Consider the following 17,889-nt stretch of genomic DNA (forward strand, 5'->3'; position numbering starts at 1 on the left):
TAATTATAGCTGAAATTATACATTCATTTAGTGATGCAGCTTTACATGTTTTTTAGTTCATGATTATTCAATCTCATGATACAGATAAATTTTCAAGACTCATATTACCAAGCTAGAATATAATGTAGTTCCTAAAACTGTGCTTCTACACTTGGGCAATACCTTTCTGGCAGACTGTGTTTTTATCACATTAAGCGAATCCCTCTACTTTGGAAGTAAACACAAGTTATCAAAGATACATACAGACTAGCATCTGCCCAGTAGAGAAGATCTGCCTCATAGTCCAAAGTGAGCCCATTGGGCCAAACCAGGCTGGTATTCACAATGGGGATCCGAAAGTTTCCTCCCAGTGTGGCTCTTTCGATTTTGGCATTAGTACCCCAGTCAGTCCAGTACATGTACCTAGTCATCGAAAAGAAGTCATAATTAGTAAGGAAATTCATAATCCTTTCTACTTAAAAAAGTGGCAGCATTCTTTAGTTGCAAACTGCCATTAATTAAAATGGCAACCCCGCCACCCTATTTCATTCCTACCCACACAAATTGCCGAAAAGGGCTCTACTGAGTTAGAGCATTGATTTCCTAGAATTCTGCCAACCTTCCTGCCACCAAAGGGATGTGCCCTGCCCTCTCTTTCCTAAGTAAGAATCACTTAATACTATTTCACCATGTAGTACAGCCATAGCGTTATAGCCTACAAAGTGTTGGTTCTCTAAGCGCATAAAATAATTCCTGGCCCCACCCACTCCCTCCTAAAGTAAGCAGACAGAAATACAATAAAGAAGGTCACCGCATACCCTCGGCAAGGATCTAACACAATGGCTCTTGGTTTTGAAACACGGGCTACCACAGTGCGCTGAGATCCATCTTCAGCCATGGAATTAATGGTCTGGTTGAGGTAGTCACTATAATAAATCCTTCTACTGATCCAGTCAAAGGCAATACCATCCGGAATCCCTATATCTGGACACACAAAGATATCAGAGTCTCAGAATGCTTTAGAACACTCAGTCACCCATGTGTTCTGACCCTATTGTATCTACCTCCAAGGTAAACTCCACCTGGAGTGCACTTACCTGAAGCAATGACGGTGGGAGAATGGATCCCTGAATATAGGTTGACATAGGAAATCTGGCCAAGTCCAGAGTTTAAATGTTGTGTGAAGTAGACTCTATTACTTATGCTATCATAGTCCAGAGCAATGGCAGTTCTTTGCACACTTATTGTTCGGAAAGGTGGGCTATGATCTTCAGGGTCAAAGTGCAAACTTCTCAAGGAATTATCCAAGACGAAGATGAGGAAATTTTCCTTTGAAATGGCACAGCTCTTGCCATTACTTTCCAGGGTTCCAAAGGCACAGGCACATTTTGGGGTGTGCAATTCAGGCAAAGCAAAGCAGAAATGGGAGCACCCACCATTATTTTCCAAGCAAGGGTTGTTGTTGACTTCTGCTGGTGTCCGGGGTTGGACATGATTGTCAAAGACAGTCACATCTCTTAGCCAGTTGATATTGTCTCTTATCACTGTTGGTTGGTCTGTGTTCCCTGGTTCCTTGCTAGCTTGGAAGATTTTCTTCAAATTCCTATCTACCCATATGATGGAATTTCCAAAAACAGTGATGCCATAAGGAGTTGGATAACGACTACCATAACGAACTACTTCAGATTCCCCTCCATCAAGATGGATTCTCGCAATTATATCTAAAGAATCATCAACCCAATAAATATAGCCATTGCTATGGTCCACTGCCAAGCCCCGTGGTGTGACAATGCCCTCTGAGACAAGGACAGTTCGATTAGTACAGTCAAGAAAAGAACGTTCAATCTTTGGTTTCTGCCCATAGTCAGCCCAGAAGAGGTATCTGTTCTTAGGGTCTACAACAATATGCCTAGGCATATCCACTGTGGCTTTAAGGAGAACACGGCGGTAGGTGGTATTGATTCGCAAAACTTCAATCAGTGTTTCATATACAAAGGCATTGGTGAAATAAAGATTTCCTGCAGGAAAATCAAAGAGAATGTTAATGAATGGAAAATGAAAGGGATACCTTTCAAAATCAGAGCACAATGGATAAGGTTGAAGTTGTCTCTTCCAAAATAATTAATGAACATGTCAGTGCAGACTTCTTTACATTTAGAGAAAATGTGCCCATCTTCAAGTTCTAAAGCAGATTAGAATTCATAGCAAACATCATTGCTCACTATGTATTGCAAGAACATTCCAGAATGTTCTTCCTCTTCCTTCTGAAGCACTGAATGTTTAACACTCATTTCCAAGACTCTAAATACATTATCATGGTGTAACTTCTACTCAAACATTGCAAAAAGAAGAAGAAGAAGAAGAATAGAGGCAGAGCAGTATCTCAAGTTGTTACCAATATTTTCAAATGCTCTTTGTACTTAAGATTAAAATGAGATCTTTTCCTAGTCTTTCTTACTAATGGGTTTTCATTCCATGGACCTTCTAAAAGCCACCAACCACTTCCCTTGGGTCTGAAAGCATAGTGTGAATACTAGAATAAAACAATAGTGTAACAAATAGAGAGTGATCCCAAATTATTGCTTCCACATAGTTGAAAGTCTATTGTTGAAGCACTGGAACAGCTATGGAGGCACACATATTTTATTCCCTTATCTGACTCAAAATGCCTCTAGAGAAACCAGGCCAATATGAAATACGTTACTGATACATTTTTTCATTACTTAGCTCTACTTCAGAGATTGAGTATGTATGTGTGCACACACACACGCACATTTATCAACAATCTTTTAATCTAGAATTGCCAAATTTCTTTTGTTAAGGGCCAGGTAGTCAATATTTTAGACTTTATAGAGTACATGGTTCCTTTCCCAAGTACTCAACCCTACCATTATAATATGAAAGCAGCCATATGCAATGAATGAACATAGTCATGCTGCAATAAAACTTTTGTTTATAAGACAGACAATGGGTTAGATTTGTCCCACTGGTCAGTTTGGTGATCCTGCTTTATTTACTCCCTCAGAAATGGTAAATTTATAATCAGGAATGGGATTTAAGAATCCAGTTACAGCCTGATTTACTTATACTACTATATTTACTATTTGTAATAAACTCTTATTATTGTTCCTAGATTTTCAGAATACATGTTATTATTTCCAAGTGATGACTACTTGATAACACACAATGATACCCATCTTGATCAGAATTGGATTATACTTCAAAAAAGTTACAGTACATTTGTCTTGCAGAGTACCATTAAAAACGAATGGTAATTCAAACATAAGTGCATGAATCAATACAGCTAGTTAACATAATATACCTGAGTCAGGCACATCAACACAACTCCCAACAGAAAAGTATCTAATGAAAAGAGGCCTTTTACATATTAGCAAGAGGAAACAATTAAGAATTTGCAGATAAAATTGCTTGGCTTTAAAGTAAATTAATGCCATTTCATAATTTACATTATATTTTAATATCCTTTTTCTCTTTGAAAATTTAGGCATTTCTAATTCAGAAATTAGGTATGAATCTAAGTGTGAAAAATACAAATGCACATAATTTACTATTTCTAGTCATTTTTTCCTAATGCTTTGATTATGTTAATTATAAAAGAAAATGAGATGATTAATCTATAATAAATCTATCAACTGAAGCACCTTCTTATTTATTTAATAAATACAAGACTTAGTTTAAATATATAATTCAACTTATCTTAAAGGTATCTCAATGATTGTCTAGAAAAACTAACCTATATCACATGCAGTTCAGTTAAACTCTTCCACATAAATAAGATGACAGGGGTGAAATCACAAAAGGCTTTTCAGCAAAATCACTCTGCAGCTTACTTACTTGCTACCCAATCCACAGCAATACCCCGAATTCCATTTCCTCCTATGCCGTGGGTAACAATGTTGGCAAAAGAAGATCCATCTGGCTTGATTCTCCTGATTGCATTATATGATGCCACAGAGCTGCTAAAATCACACCAGTAAATAAAGCCAGAGGCCACATCAACATCCACATGCAGTACATTTCGTCCTAGAATATTTAAGAAAAGATCATCAAACAATGCCTTAGCTGGAACGAGCCCTTTAAAATGCCTGCCCCTCCTCTCAAATCCTCAATTCCAACTCCCTGCTCTAAACATCCCCCACCTTGAGACAAAAGTACTTGTTTCCCATTGCAACAAGCATGCCTGTGACTAAGAGCTTGGTTTCTAAATACCATTTCCCACAGTAAGGAGCTCCAACTCCAGAGAGAAATGGCTCACTGCAGGTTTGGGTGGGGAAGGCAGGAGGTGAGCCTTGAATATCTTACTGTACCAAGAAGTAAGGAAGTCCTCAAATACTAATAGGATCATGTAAAAGGGAAGAAATGTAGGGAATCACTTGAAGAGGCTCTCCCTAGCCTAAATGTATTGATTGAAGCATCTAATGAGTGATTATGGTAATTGATTATAACACACTCAATTTAAGAAATTAAAACCTGAGTTCAAAATGATAATTTTTAAAAGATAAACTGGAGCAGAGGAGGGAGGGCTTACCTTTGTAGAAGAATATTATCCAGTAAATGTGAAGGGATAACAACAAAAATCCCTGTTTGTAAACCCCAACTAAATAATCATCACAGACAAGGATCATCAATGGCTACTAGAACGAATGGGCCAAAGTTTTCATAGTCATTTAAAAGGAAGAAATATGCTTTTAAAAAGCAGGGATTTAGGGCTGGCAGAGTGGCTCAAGTGGTAGAGCGTCTGCAGAGCAAGGGTGAGACCCTGAGTTCAAACTCCACTACCACCACCAAAAAAAAATACAGGGATTTAGGGTGACCACCTTAACCAAGTGATCAAACTTAAACGTCCCTAACACCAGGACAGGTTGACATTGTGTTCTTTCAAAGATTATGCTCTTCCTAATGAGAGTCCATGTCAAGTGCACAGCACCACCTTTTTGCTTTTATTGTTTGTTTGTTTATTTGTTTGGGGATGTTTGGGATTTTTTTGGAGGGGTGCTAGGGATAGAACCCAGAGTCTTGTGCATGCTGGGCAACAGCTCTAGTACTCCCCCTCATTCCCTTCATCCTTTTTCTTTCCCTTCTATCCTTGATGCCTCTCTTCCTGCATGTTCCTTGTAATGCTGGAAAATTCTTAGCTTCTCTTGTGTGATGTACACCTACAAACCTTGGTCCTTCGAGGAGACAAGTTATCACTTTAGATATTCACAAGATGCTAGCATAACATGCAGCAAAAATATTAGCGGACTAGTTCTGCGAACTCTTACTTCAATTCACCAAATACATACTAATAACTATTTGTGGACCATTATGTTACAATCTCCATAAACAGAAAGGTAGCACAGTTCTGAATACCAACTCTGCAACACTTCTGGCAAATTCATGCTACATTCTTCTATACTGCTCTAAGCCTGTGGTTCTCATGAATTAGCAACATCATCTAGTTCCTGGGGATTTCTAGGAATGCAAATTCTCTAGCCATACCTCAGACTACAAAACCAGAAAAATGAGGGGATGGGGCTCAGCTTTGTGTGTACGGTCCTTCAGATGATTCTGATGTACACTAAAGTTTTGAAACCACTCTGGGCTGAGCTAGTTTATTTGAAGGGAAAGATAATCTTCGTTATGTGCTGAGTCCAAACATGAAGAAATACTGTATGGCACCAAGGACTTCAGCTTGGCAACAGATGAAGTCAAATCTTACTTATTTCCAAGTTACATACCTTGGCCAGCCACTGGCACCATGGCCTCAGAATGATCTGACAATTGCAAGCTAAAGCCTCTGATTGCAGACAGCATGGAAACAACAATGAAAGAGTTATATGGAGAGCAGGTCCGATGATCAGGATTGAGTTTAAATCCAGTGGCGCAGGCACAGGAGAACGAGCCTCCTGGTACAGGCAGGCAAATCTGCTGACACGCATTCATGTTGTTGCTACAGCCGTTTGAGGATTCAGCAATGTCTAGATGAAATCAAAATCACATTGTTACTTTTTGACTCTCCTTACTTGCCACTCCAACTCAATTTTTAAAAAACTGGGTCACTAAATAATTCATTATAAAAGTTAATAGCAAACATAATAGTAGCCTGTTTAACAGCCTAAAAACAATTTTGAAAGACTGGAGCTTATACCATAACACCCAAAAGTATTAAAAGAGCACCCCAACTATTGCATAATAGTTAGAAAATGGGGGAATTGATGCAAGGATTAGAGAAGCCAATGTACACATCAGTTCTTTGCCCTCTTGACCTGTGCATTGGCACTTAAATTATATTAGTTTAATTACATGATCAACAATGTGTGGATACTCTTATAAACCTATGAAACAAGAATACTGAAAAGGATTTTTTTCATCTACAAGAAAAACAAAATACCAAGTGACAAATCTAGGTTATAGGACAGGAAATAAATTTCTTGGTAATCTTTGGTTAGAGACTAAAAGCTATAAAATGTCAAAATTACTTTTTAAATCTCTATCTTATAATGTTAACCTAAAGAAGCAACTCAGAAGCCAAATTATTTCTGAAAAACATTTGAAATAGGCAGCACTAAGATTATACACTTTAAGATTATTAGACACGTGAATATGCACCAGACATCCATGAATGTTTCAGTGACAAAATACTTACTGCGTCTGTGATAAACTCGCAGGCCCCTCAGGTTTGGAACATTATCTCTCAAGACTACTTTGTTGCCCCCAGAGGACTTGTCAACTCTTTCAATGACCTCATACTCTTCATCAGTATAATAAAGGAAGGACTCATAGATGGCAATTCCCCATGGGTGGGAGAGGTGGTGCACCAGGATCATTCGCTCCGTACCATCCACATTTCCTCGTTCGATCTGTGAAATGAGAGCAGATCTTAAAAACAGTATCCTCCTACAAATAATGCCTCGTATGTATGCTACTCTATCTTTTCTAGAGCTTTTTCATACCTATTGTTGGATTGAATCATCATAACTAGACTGAGCAGGAGATCAGGTAAACTTCCTTGTGTGCGTTTCATTGATGATGGCATTGTGAAGAAAACAGGGCTAAACTCTAGCCACTGCGTGTGACATTCTGCTCAAGTATGTACTGAAATGTCTAACTGTGTGCCATCTTGCAGGAGCTGATGGACCCTGGCTGTAACATCTTCACTCATGATTTTTGTGACAAGAGACAGGAAATCCCTCCTAAATCACAGGACAGCAAGACTGGATGGGAGCCAAGGATGGGGCTGTCATGTGAGAATAGTAACAAGCCTTAATTGAAATGGCTTTCATACAGTGGAAAAGAACTCAGAAGAATGAAGATCCTAAGGTGAATGACAAGCAGTCTGCTTCTGGGAGAAAAACAAAATGTACATGTAGCAGGTTTAATCTCCTTCTAAAAATCTGTCTCAAGTGCTTTCTTTACAGCAGGATCTGAACTGGGGACTGGTGAGGGATACAACTGAGGTTTGGCTCACTGCCTCACTGGGAAAGGGAACCCAGCAGTCTCAAAAGAAGGTTATGCCCCCCCTCCAAAACTGAACGAAGACCAGAAGGCTAGAGCACAAGAAGTATGAGCCTCAGAGCTGCAGGTAACCAAACCAGATTAGCTGAGCAAACTCAGTTGGAGTGTTGGAGCTGCTCCTTGTGACTCCTCAGCCCAGCAGTGGTCAAACTTGGTGATTATGTGGTTTTTTGTTTTTTTTTTGTTTTTTGTTTTGCAGTACTGGGACATGAACTCAGGGCCTTCACCTTGAGCTGCCCCACCTGCCCTATTTCTGTGAAGGGTATTTCGAGACAGGGTCTTGTGAACATTTGCCCAGGATGGCTTTGAACTGCAATCCTCTTGATCTCTGCCTCCTAAGTAGTTCGGATTACAGGAGTGAGCCACCAGCACCCAGCTGGTGATTATGGTTTTATAAAGACACATCTCCAACAAGAAAACAGAGTTCAGTAACGGGGGCCATTACAGAAGAAGTTGCTCAGAATGTGGGATGTCAGGAAAAGGCTGGACACAAGGGAAGAGACTTAAGGATGGATGGCATGACTTTGTGATGACTGAATAAGAACACGGAGAACTGTGAGGGTACTTGCCTGGGAAAAAAGGATGGAGGGCCACACCACTAACAACTCAGATTCAGGAGTGCAGAGCAGGTGTGGAACAGTAGGGAGGTGAGCTGGTGAGTCCTGTCTGGGCTGTGGTAACTTGTATGTGGAAATCATATCATGTGACAAGAGCTCCCTTGTCATTGCACACTTGCATCTAAGTCTGCAACATGCTTTCCACACACTACTTTTTGTTTTGCTTTTTTTTTTTGTAGTATTTGGGTTTGAACTCAGGCCCTTGTGCTTGCTAACCAGGTACTCTACCACTTGAGCCACTCTGTCAGCATTGAGTATTTGTCTTGAGATAGGGTCTTACTTTATGCCCAGGCTGGCCTGGACAGCATCCTTCTATTTGTGCTTCCCCATGTACATGAGATGACGGGCACCCCACTCTGCCCAGCCATTGGTTGAAATGGGGTTTCATGAACTATTTTCTCAGGCTGGCTTCAAACCACGATCCTCCCCATCTCAGCCTCACAAGTTGCCATGATTACAGGCGGGAGCCAATGTACCCAGCTTCACTACTTCTTTTTAATCCTCAAGCTTATCATCATTGTAAGTCCATATTAGGAGTGAAATTCATACTTGTGGAACAGATGATGAAGTGAAACTCATATTTCAGAGAGCATCAGTTCAAACATCTGAAATCACTACTGTTTAAAAAGCAAGGAAGTCTAGAAACTTTTTAAATTGCTCTCTGAGGGTTTTGGGGGTGAAAATGATCAAAATGCTGCATACTAGTATATGAAAACATAATAAAACCCATCAAAACGTTTAAAAAGGGGAAGTGGGGATAACAAAGAGTAATAGAGGTGGTAAATTTGATCAAAGTACATTATAAGCATGTACGGGAATATAACAATGAAATTCCTTTGTACAATTAATATATGGCAATAAAAAAGGGAAAAAATAAATTGCTCTCTGAATACATAAAAAAAAAGCAAGGAAGTCTAGTACATATTCAATCCAACATACAAAGCAATGCTTAATTGATCAATAATTATTGCTGAGCATTTCTTATGTGCATCACCCCCCAGCTCAGCTGCATAAGTATAGCAGTAAGGGCCACAGATTACTTCAATGGCACTTTCAGTGAACCTTTATAGTTTTTGCTTGTTATTGCAAAATATAAAGAGCCCAGACTGGAGTTTAAAATTATCAGTAAAGGAAATTTCACATGTATGTTAACCATGGTTGAACACTGGAGAGGAATGTGTAGCTCTGAGAAAACTCTGAGCTCAGAAGCTCAGCATCCATGTCTGTCCATCTATATACGTTTCTATCTATCTACTCTTTGCCACTGGAGAATCTAGAGTATTTTCACAAAAAAAGTTCTGAAAGCACTAAGACATTAAACAAATGTCACTGAAAGTACAAGTAAGAAATGACAAACTGAGTAATAACTCAATAACCTAAAGAAAAACAAAGGGAAAACTAATGAATATCATTCATTACTATACATACACTACCATGAACTAGACCTCAAGATGAGGGCAAGAGAAATGACTCAAGCATTGTATGCACATATGAATAATAAAAAAAAGTGAAAAAAAAAAAAGATGAGGGCAAGAGGCCAGAGGGTGAATGGAGGAGATGAAGGTGAGGGAATATGGTTGATGGGTTTCACAGACATATATGAAACAGGACAATGTGGGGAAGGGATTGGGGGGTGATGGTGGGGGTGATGAAACCAATGTACAATGTAAACCTACTCAGAGTTGTCACAATGAATGTCCCCTTTACAAACAATATATCCTAATAAAAAAGGAAAAAAAGATAAGGGCAAGATTTGTTCAAGGGAAAGAAGTTACTGGGAGAAAAGGTAATAAAACACTGGTGCAAGCTACCAAAGAAGATTGTTCAAGACTTTCTGCCAGACAAGTCAGAACACTCCAGATCAGTACTCAAGCTCAGTAATGAAGACCACATGGTGCCCGTACCACTCCTCTGCTGGTGACCGCCCAGTACAGCTTCTGCTCCTTGATGTCCAGGGTGACGATCTCTAGGTGTTCAAGATTCCCAGTGAAGAGAGTCTTCAATGATGTGCCATCCATGTTAGCACTTGCAACCTTGGCAGGAACCCCACTGTCTGTTCCTTGGTCTGACCAATACAGTTTCCTACAATCACCACGAAAAACACCAGCATTCAACAAAACAGCCATTGCACTAGAGTGAATTTAGTGAATATTTATCCTCGAGATGCTCGCAATCCAATGGAAGAGTCTTAAACATCAATATTGTGTTGTGGTCAATGTGGAAAAGTACTTACCCAGCACTCATCAATGTCTGTATGCTTCCCAGTTAACGTGGGGGTGTCTGAAACAGCAGGGTAGGATCTTCCACTGGTGACTAAAGCTTTAGCTTGGTCAGACAGGTAGGTTGATGTGGGGAGGCCTACATCAATCATTAATTTTTCTTCAAAGAATCACATACCACCCAGTACATTAGGGAGGTCAAAGTCAATGTAAGAAGTTGCCAGTACCTCCCTGCTCATTTTCTGGATCTCTAATTTACCATCTAACACAAGACCAGCTACTTTCTTACCTAGTCTGATTTGTGATGAAAAATAAAGTTTTGAAATTCAATGATAAAAATAAGAAAAGTAATAAAAGAGTAGTATCCCATTAGCATGCCATATCAGAATATTTATGACTTTTGAGTTCTTCTGTTTTGTAGTGATAACAATGAATTAAACTCAAGTCCATGATATGTGAAAATGTATTAAAGTATTTGAAGGACTTGCCATTTTCACTGACGACATAACTTTTAGATTTGAATCCAAGTTTTAATTCCTTTCACCTCACCTACTGCTCTAGTTTTAGTAGACAATATCTCTATGCTTTTTTTTTTCAAAAGTCCTCAAAACCTTTAATTGAAATGTCTTTACACACACACCTCTTCCACCACCAAATGAATACATTCATCCCATCGACTTTATCTCCAACTCTAAACTCTCTGTCCTTAGGTTCACAAACTCTGAAATTCTCTGCTTTGGACAAACTCTTCTATCTTTTCCATGTTCCATTATTTTTTTCTATTAACCTGTTCTTTGACCTTAAATCCTGCCTCAGCTCCCAAACCTTCAGTTCCTTTATACTTGGATTTCACATGTAACTATTTCAGCAATATTCTTTTGTTGTTGTTGGCAGTACTGGGGTTTGAACTCAAGGCCTCGTGCTTATTAGGCAGATGCTCTACCACTTGAGCCACACTTTCAATTTTTTTGCTTTAGATATTTTTCAAGTAGGTTCTGGCTTTTATGCCCAGCTGGCCTAGACCACAATTCTCCTGTTTACATTTCTTAAATAGCTGGGACCTGAGTATTCCACCACACCCAACTTTTTATTGGTTGAGATGGGGTCTTGGTATTTGCCCTAGCTGGGCTAAAACTGAGATCTCAGCCTCCTGAGCAGCTAGGATTACAGACATGAGCCACCACACCCAGTTCCATTTCAGCAATATTCTTATCTATTCTCTTGGGCTCCCATCCTGTCTACCTTGCTAATTTCTAACTCTGACTTCCTGCAATGTTTTTCCTTCTTCTCTCCCATTCCTGGATACCAAAAGTTTGCTGGACCTAGCACAAAACTCTTGTGAATTCTGAATTCACTAAAAATGTAAGCTACCTAATCTTTGCTGAGGATTCTCATTCCTAGCTGACTTTATATCATGTTCTTCATACTGGCTCTTGCAAGTCATTCCTATGCTTCATAAATGTCTAATCTCTTCCCCATAACTTCTACTCTCAATCAATCATTCCTTCATTATTGAGTGCTCATCTGCTCCTAAAAATAGGCTCAGGTTTTTCCAGTCTCAAAAATCACTTCCTGTTATATTTGACCTACAAGTTTATCTTTCCCTAATTTTTCAATTCAAAACTCTTAAATGGGTAGTCTAACCCTAATCTTCCTTTCACTCTTTCGTTCTTTACTCCTTCCTATCTTGATTGTGCATCCCCTCTCAAATGTCACCAGAGACTCCATAACTCCCTCAACCCTTAGCAATCATCCACAGAGAGATTTTTCTGTAGCAACTGATTCGGTAACATTGACCACAATTTTCACAAGACTGTCTCTTTACTGAATATCCAAAACTACACGTCTCTGTCCTGTTTCTTCTCCCAACTCTTCTGACAAAAGTTCTAACTGCCTCCTAACCGGAGTGGGCTGCTTTTAACTACTTGAACAACCTCTCACTTTTCTGCCCCTTTGGTCTTGACTTTAATTCCTCATATCGTGGAGGACATCTTCAAAGCCAGTTCTGCCTATAGAATTCTATATATTTTTTTAGTATCCAGTCCAAATGACCTGGGTTATTGGTATTTTTATACAGTCCTTTTCCTCCTTACTAAGCAATATTGAGTTTACGAAGGTTACAGATTATGACTTTAACCATCTTTGTATTTTCTCCTTAAACCCCAACTCGGGCCCCATGACAGAAACTGCTTCCATTTGCCAAAATTAATGTCTTCTTTCTTCTGGGTATAAATCTGGACTACATTTCTTTGTAGTGGTCAAGGAACTGAATTCAAGTTGAAGGAATGTGAGACGAGGTATACCATACCTGTGAGCCTGCCCAAGAACCTCCCAGCACCTTCTTGAATGTTCTCTTCATTGCCACATGAAAGATGCTATGATACCTTGGAAGCCTCCTCCTGAAGATGGCAGAGCCCTCATTGACCTGGGTCCCTGAATGACTGTAGAGTAGCTTCCTCCCATCTTCTGCCCACACTCTGACACCCACATAATGTCCATATCAATTTCTACTTTTTTTTTGAATCATTACATAATTTGGAACTCATGTGCCTCAATGGTTAACCTATCTTTATTAATACATAATTCAAATTATTTCTTCAGTTCCCATCCAGCCTAAGAATCTGACGATTTTCAAAAGAAAGTCCAAAATCCACTTAGAATGAGATTATCATCTCTTTTGTAAAAAAACAAGCTCATATTTTATAATTTATTATTCCAGTTTATGATATAGAAGAGCAATAAAATTAATAATTATTAAACAGCTAAGTAGGCCATAACTTATATCTGCTAAGACCTTTTTCTCCTAACTGGACTGCCTTGCCCTGCCTCTCTCTACTGCAATGCTTATCAAGCTTTCAGAAATGCACATTTCGTCCCATCCCTCCCTTCCTCAAAATCCCCTGCTGGTTACTTATTAATCCTCGTTACTCACCTCTACATCATGACATCGCTGCTGTATCTCCCATGTAGTCAATTGCCCCGCCTTGAGTTTGGCCCCTCCCACAGGCATGCTAAATCCTGCCATGCTCCTGTGTGTGCTCACCCTTCACACTACCTTCCATTCCCCAGATGCGACCTACACTTCACCTACTCCTCTTTCAAGGTCTGCTGCAAATGTTACCTCCCCATAAGGCTTTCCATGTTCATTCAAGGAGAGAATTTTGTTTTTTTAATTCCTGAAATTCTTGCTTATGTGGTATTAAGTTCAGTATTATTAATCTGAAGAACATAGAACCCAATACAAATCAGATCCTTCATATTAAATATAACAGAGCAATTTCTCTTCCTCACTGAGGTCAAATGTTGACATAAGAAAATCAGAAAATATCCTAAGTTTGAAATCTTATCAGACCATGAACACATATGCCACTTATAAACACTCACCCACGTGCAGGATCAACAGTTATGCCAACTGGAAAGCCAACTCCAAGGGTGGTGCCGTCATTGGTAATCAGTGTTTTTCTGTATCTGGTATCTCCCCGGAGTGTCAACACCTATGGCACAAAATCACTTATTACAACTGAGTTTCATTGAAGGAAACAAAGACAGCTGAGATGAAGAAGTGCACAAGAAACGCTAAAACAGGCTAGAGATAAATGGGAGTGAGAGCTGCATGAGATGCAGACAGTCTTTAATTGCACTTCGGGCACGATGACTCGTGCCTGTCTTCTCAGCTATGCCAGAGGATTATGGTTCCAGGCCAGACTACACAAAAAGTTCCTGAGACCCTGTCTCAACAGAAAAACTGGGTGTGGTGGCACGTGCCCGCCATCCCAGCTGCGTGGGAAGATCATGATCCAAGTTGGCCCGGGCAAAAAGCAAGACCCTATCTCCAAAATAATCAGAGCAAAATATGATGGAAGCACGGCTCAAGGCCTGAATTCAAATCCTTTTTGAGTACCCACCCAAGAAAAATCACCTCCCAAATTCTTATTTTCAATTCACCTAGGAGAAGGACTCTACAAGGGCGGAAGAAAAATTCCGATGGCCAAGCATATAGAACTACTCCTGGAGAAACTGCAAAAATACCTCCAACAAAAGCTGACAGAAGATGCTAAAAGACAAACAGGAGCCCCACAGCTCTCCTGAACCCCATCGACTGGGCCATGGCACCCGTGACCCATCCTTGCACACAGTTGGTCAAAACAGTCCAAATTCACTCCCAATTAAGTGAATTCTGTTCCAAGTCAACAGCCTGAGTTAAAACACATGAGTTCAAATCTCTGCTTGCCATATGACCTGAGGCAAGTAAGTTCACCTCTAAATTCATTGTCTTTACCAGTAAAATATGGGGTTTAGTGATACCTTTTGCACAGAGCTCACAGGACTAAGAGATAATACAGGGAAATCACATAGCACAGCACCCAGTGCAAGTATGCTTAATAAATCTCTCCTGTTTTTATTGGACCGGTTATTGGTGACTTAGTGCATACTAGGAATTAAGCTAAGTATTGTCATATTTAAACCTCACAAATAACTCTGTGACATAAACCATTGCTGTACTCATATTATAGATGAAAAAGAGACCTAGAGAGGCTTAGTGGCTTCCCAATGTTATCCATGTTATCAGCGTTGGAATCTCAGTGTTCGTCAGACATGACAGAAATATGTATTATTGTACTAGTGGCAAGTTTCTTATGAGAACAAGATCATTTTAATATGTACTAAGACAATTAGAGAGAAAGCTATTAAGAAATTAGTAAATGTTGATTTGCATTGTTTTTCTATAAAATTGTTTCTCTCTCTCTCTCTCATACACACACACACACACATACACAAACTCTCCCTCATTTTCCTCTCCTATTTTTTTCATTTCTCTTGAGCTAAGTTAATTTTTCTCTTTTTAATTTACCTCTTTCTTTTATAATCTCTGTCCTTTCCCTAGGCTACAAATAGTTTTAAGGAACTATTTGGTTCAAAGTGAAGTTCCCATGTTGTTTTCTGGTGTGTATCAAGCTTTTTCACACACAGCCTACACACTGTAGGCTTCACTTTTCAGCTACAAATTTTTTTAGTGACTAGACACACAGCTACCCCTAGTGGAAAACAATTTCTCCAAAGTTTCTCTTTTATTTTCAAGTTGGAATTAAACTGTCCCAGCGTGAGCTCCTCCTACTTGGTCTGTTGTAATTTGTCACCAGGCTGCTGTGTGCCTTCCTCATCTCCAGCATCTGTTTTTCCAAATGCTCCAAAGAGCATCCAGCTTACCCAGAGCAGTGGGTTGACCATCTGCAAGAGCCTGCTGACTGTCCCTCTCACAAAACCCTCCCTGTGTCTTAGGAAACTTCACTTTCAAATATCAACATGCATTAACAATCCTACACATTTCTCCCTTGCCCCAGAGCAGAGAAAAGCAACACTAGTCAAGTTACTTTGGAGGTACTTCATGTGATTTCAAACCTGCACCCCATCTAGAATTTCCTCTAGGAACCAGAGTACAAAGATCACTTATCTCAAAGAGGAACATATCAAAGGAATTCAAATCAAGTTTCCACTTTCTCTTTCACTGCTTGAAAAACTATATTGTAGCCAAAGAGAGATTTCCATCTAAGTAAAGAGGTAACCTTAAATTCAGCTGAGAACTGAAATAGCATTGAAGATTAGATGATGAAAAACAGTGAAAACTTCTTGCCTACTATAATCTTCCTTTTTTTGCTAAATTTCTTACATAATTTTAATTTGTTTTAATATACATTTAATACTATTTGTATAAATATAGTTATCTTAATTTTCATTATATATGTATATATAAATATATATAATTTTATTTTGTGTTTTTGACACTAAGTCTTGTCACGTAGCCCAGGCTGACCCCAAACTCGTGATCCTCCTCCTGTTTCAGCCTCCCAAGTGCTGGGATTATAGATGGATACCACCTCACCTAGCTCCCTGATACCCTTTTATAGGAACACAGTAGCATTGATAATTAGGAGGAAATAAAACAGTGCAAAGTTCCAATAAGATATTTTTACAGTGATTTTCCTTCTTAGCTTCAGAAACTTTTGATGATTAAAGCTAATATCTCTTCCTATTTGCCTCTTATTTAAAAATAATCTCAAAATCCATATGACAGCATTTCCTCAGAACAGATTTTACATGAATCCAAAGCCAGTGTTTGTGTACATACTACTGTGGGTTGTTACCTCAATGGACTGACTGCTAGGAGTGGTATAATAAATGTTTCTTGAAACCCAATCGAAGGCCAAACTCATAGAAGACCCCAGCAGAGATAGAGGAGCAAACACTGTCCTGTTGGTGCCATCTGTCTTCACTCTGTGCATTTCACCCTGGGAGGAAAGACAAGGAAAGTGAGCTGTGTTGAGACTGGCCACAGGCTCTGCACAGGAGCCCGGCCTTCACTGCAGCCACTGCTGGCTGCTGGGTTTCCTTAACACCTCACACAGGGGAAAAAGGCAAACTAAGAGCCAGTGCTCTGGGATGGGCTCCTTGTGGAGAATGTTACTGCAGCAACTTCTTTAAAACACTGACTTTTAAGTTGTGGCACAGGATTATACAGGCTTATCACCTCTGGTATTGGCTAGAGAGATATTTCCTAATGACCACAGGCACAAGAGTCACAAAACACAAGTCATACATGTGGGTCAGAAACTAGGAACATATTTTCCGTAAGGGAGACGAACATTAAATGAAAAGTTCTTTTCTTTTTCCCTCCTTTCTACTCTCCCATCTCTTTCCCCACCCTCTCAGGTCACTTCCACAAAGGGCGAAGGGTGAGTACAGGGTCCCAAGCAGAGGGGAAGTGGATGAGAGCTCATCTTCCCCCAGGAGGCAAAGGTTCTGATGGAAGGGCCTAGTAGCCCCATCAAATGTTTTCCCAGAATTCCTGGAGGGAACTACTGTTTTTGTCTTGAGTGATGAGCATTTTTAACTTTACTCTGATATCTTCCACTAGCTTAAAGCTCCTCCAGGGCAAACTTTGTGACTATTGCTTCCTGGCATGGATCTGCAGGTGGAAGCGGGTACAGCACCTAATAAATTGCAGACATTTAATAGATACTTGCTGAATAGATAAATAAGATCCAGTACTTACATTTCTTTATTATTCTAAAGTTAAACAGTTTTTTGGTCTTTACTCCAAGTTAAGTTCACATTTACATCTCTTGTTGAATAAAACCTTGGTGATAAATTAATTTCTACACCATTTTCTTTGACCCACCCAACAGAAGTCTGCCTCTAAGAAGGTATCATTGCATTCAGGCTCTTCAAGATTTTTATACCTTGAGGTTATTCAAAACTTACTGGATTCTCAACCCAATAGATGAATTGCTCTGAGTCATCGAATTCAACATCAAAACCATTCTGTATCCCTGCTATGGGAACCATGGCATCATTGCTCTTCACCTCAGGATCAAGGGAGATTCCAAAAATTATGTGGTTTCTTACAGTCATCAAGAAAGGATGATCATCTGTGAAATATCAGAATATCAGTCAAAATTATACCACACTATTCCCAGACATTAACAGTGATGCAAGGCAGTGGATTATCACCGTCATATGAGCTAAAATGCTAGCACAGCCTTGCATCAACAAATACA

General features: G+C 39.5%; 1 protein-coding gene across 2 annotated transcripts in view; it reads right to left on the reverse strand.

Moving 5' to 3' along the window:
• The window catches only part of Lrp2 (LDL receptor related protein 2), a 177,899-nt gene that overhangs the window by 61,494 nt on the left and 98,516 nt on the right, over nucleotides 1–17,889 (reverse strand). For both annotated transcript variants that reach the window (XM_074071047.1, XM_074071046.1), the window contains 10 exons: nucleotides 17,594–17,760; nucleotides 16,477–16,620; nucleotides 13,718–13,827; nucleotides 10,019–10,196; nucleotides 6,629–6,842; nucleotides 5,721–5,960; nucleotides 3,835–4,023; nucleotides 1,077–1,997; nucleotides 798–963; nucleotides 244–402 (listed from right to left, as the gene is read on the reverse strand). In XM_074071047.1, the coding sequence (XP_073927148.1) occupies nucleotides 244–402; nucleotides 798–963; nucleotides 1,077–1,997; nucleotides 3,835–4,023; nucleotides 5,721–5,960; nucleotides 6,629–6,842; nucleotides 10,019–10,196; nucleotides 13,718–13,827; nucleotides 16,477–16,620; nucleotides 17,594–17,760 (2,488 nt within the window). The remainder of the gene's footprint in view (nucleotides 1–243; nucleotides 403–797; nucleotides 964–1,076; nucleotides 1,998–3,834; nucleotides 4,024–5,720; nucleotides 5,961–6,628; nucleotides 6,843–10,018; nucleotides 10,197–13,717; nucleotides 13,828–16,476; nucleotides 16,621–17,593; nucleotides 17,761–17,889) is intronic.

Source organism: Castor canadensis, chromosome 4 (genome assembly GCF_047511655.1).
Source record: "Castor canadensis chromosome 4, mCasCan1.hap1v2, whole genome shotgun sequence".
Classification (NCBI taxonomy): domain Eukaryota; kingdom Metazoa; phylum Chordata; class Mammalia; order Rodentia; family Castoridae; genus Castor; species Castor canadensis.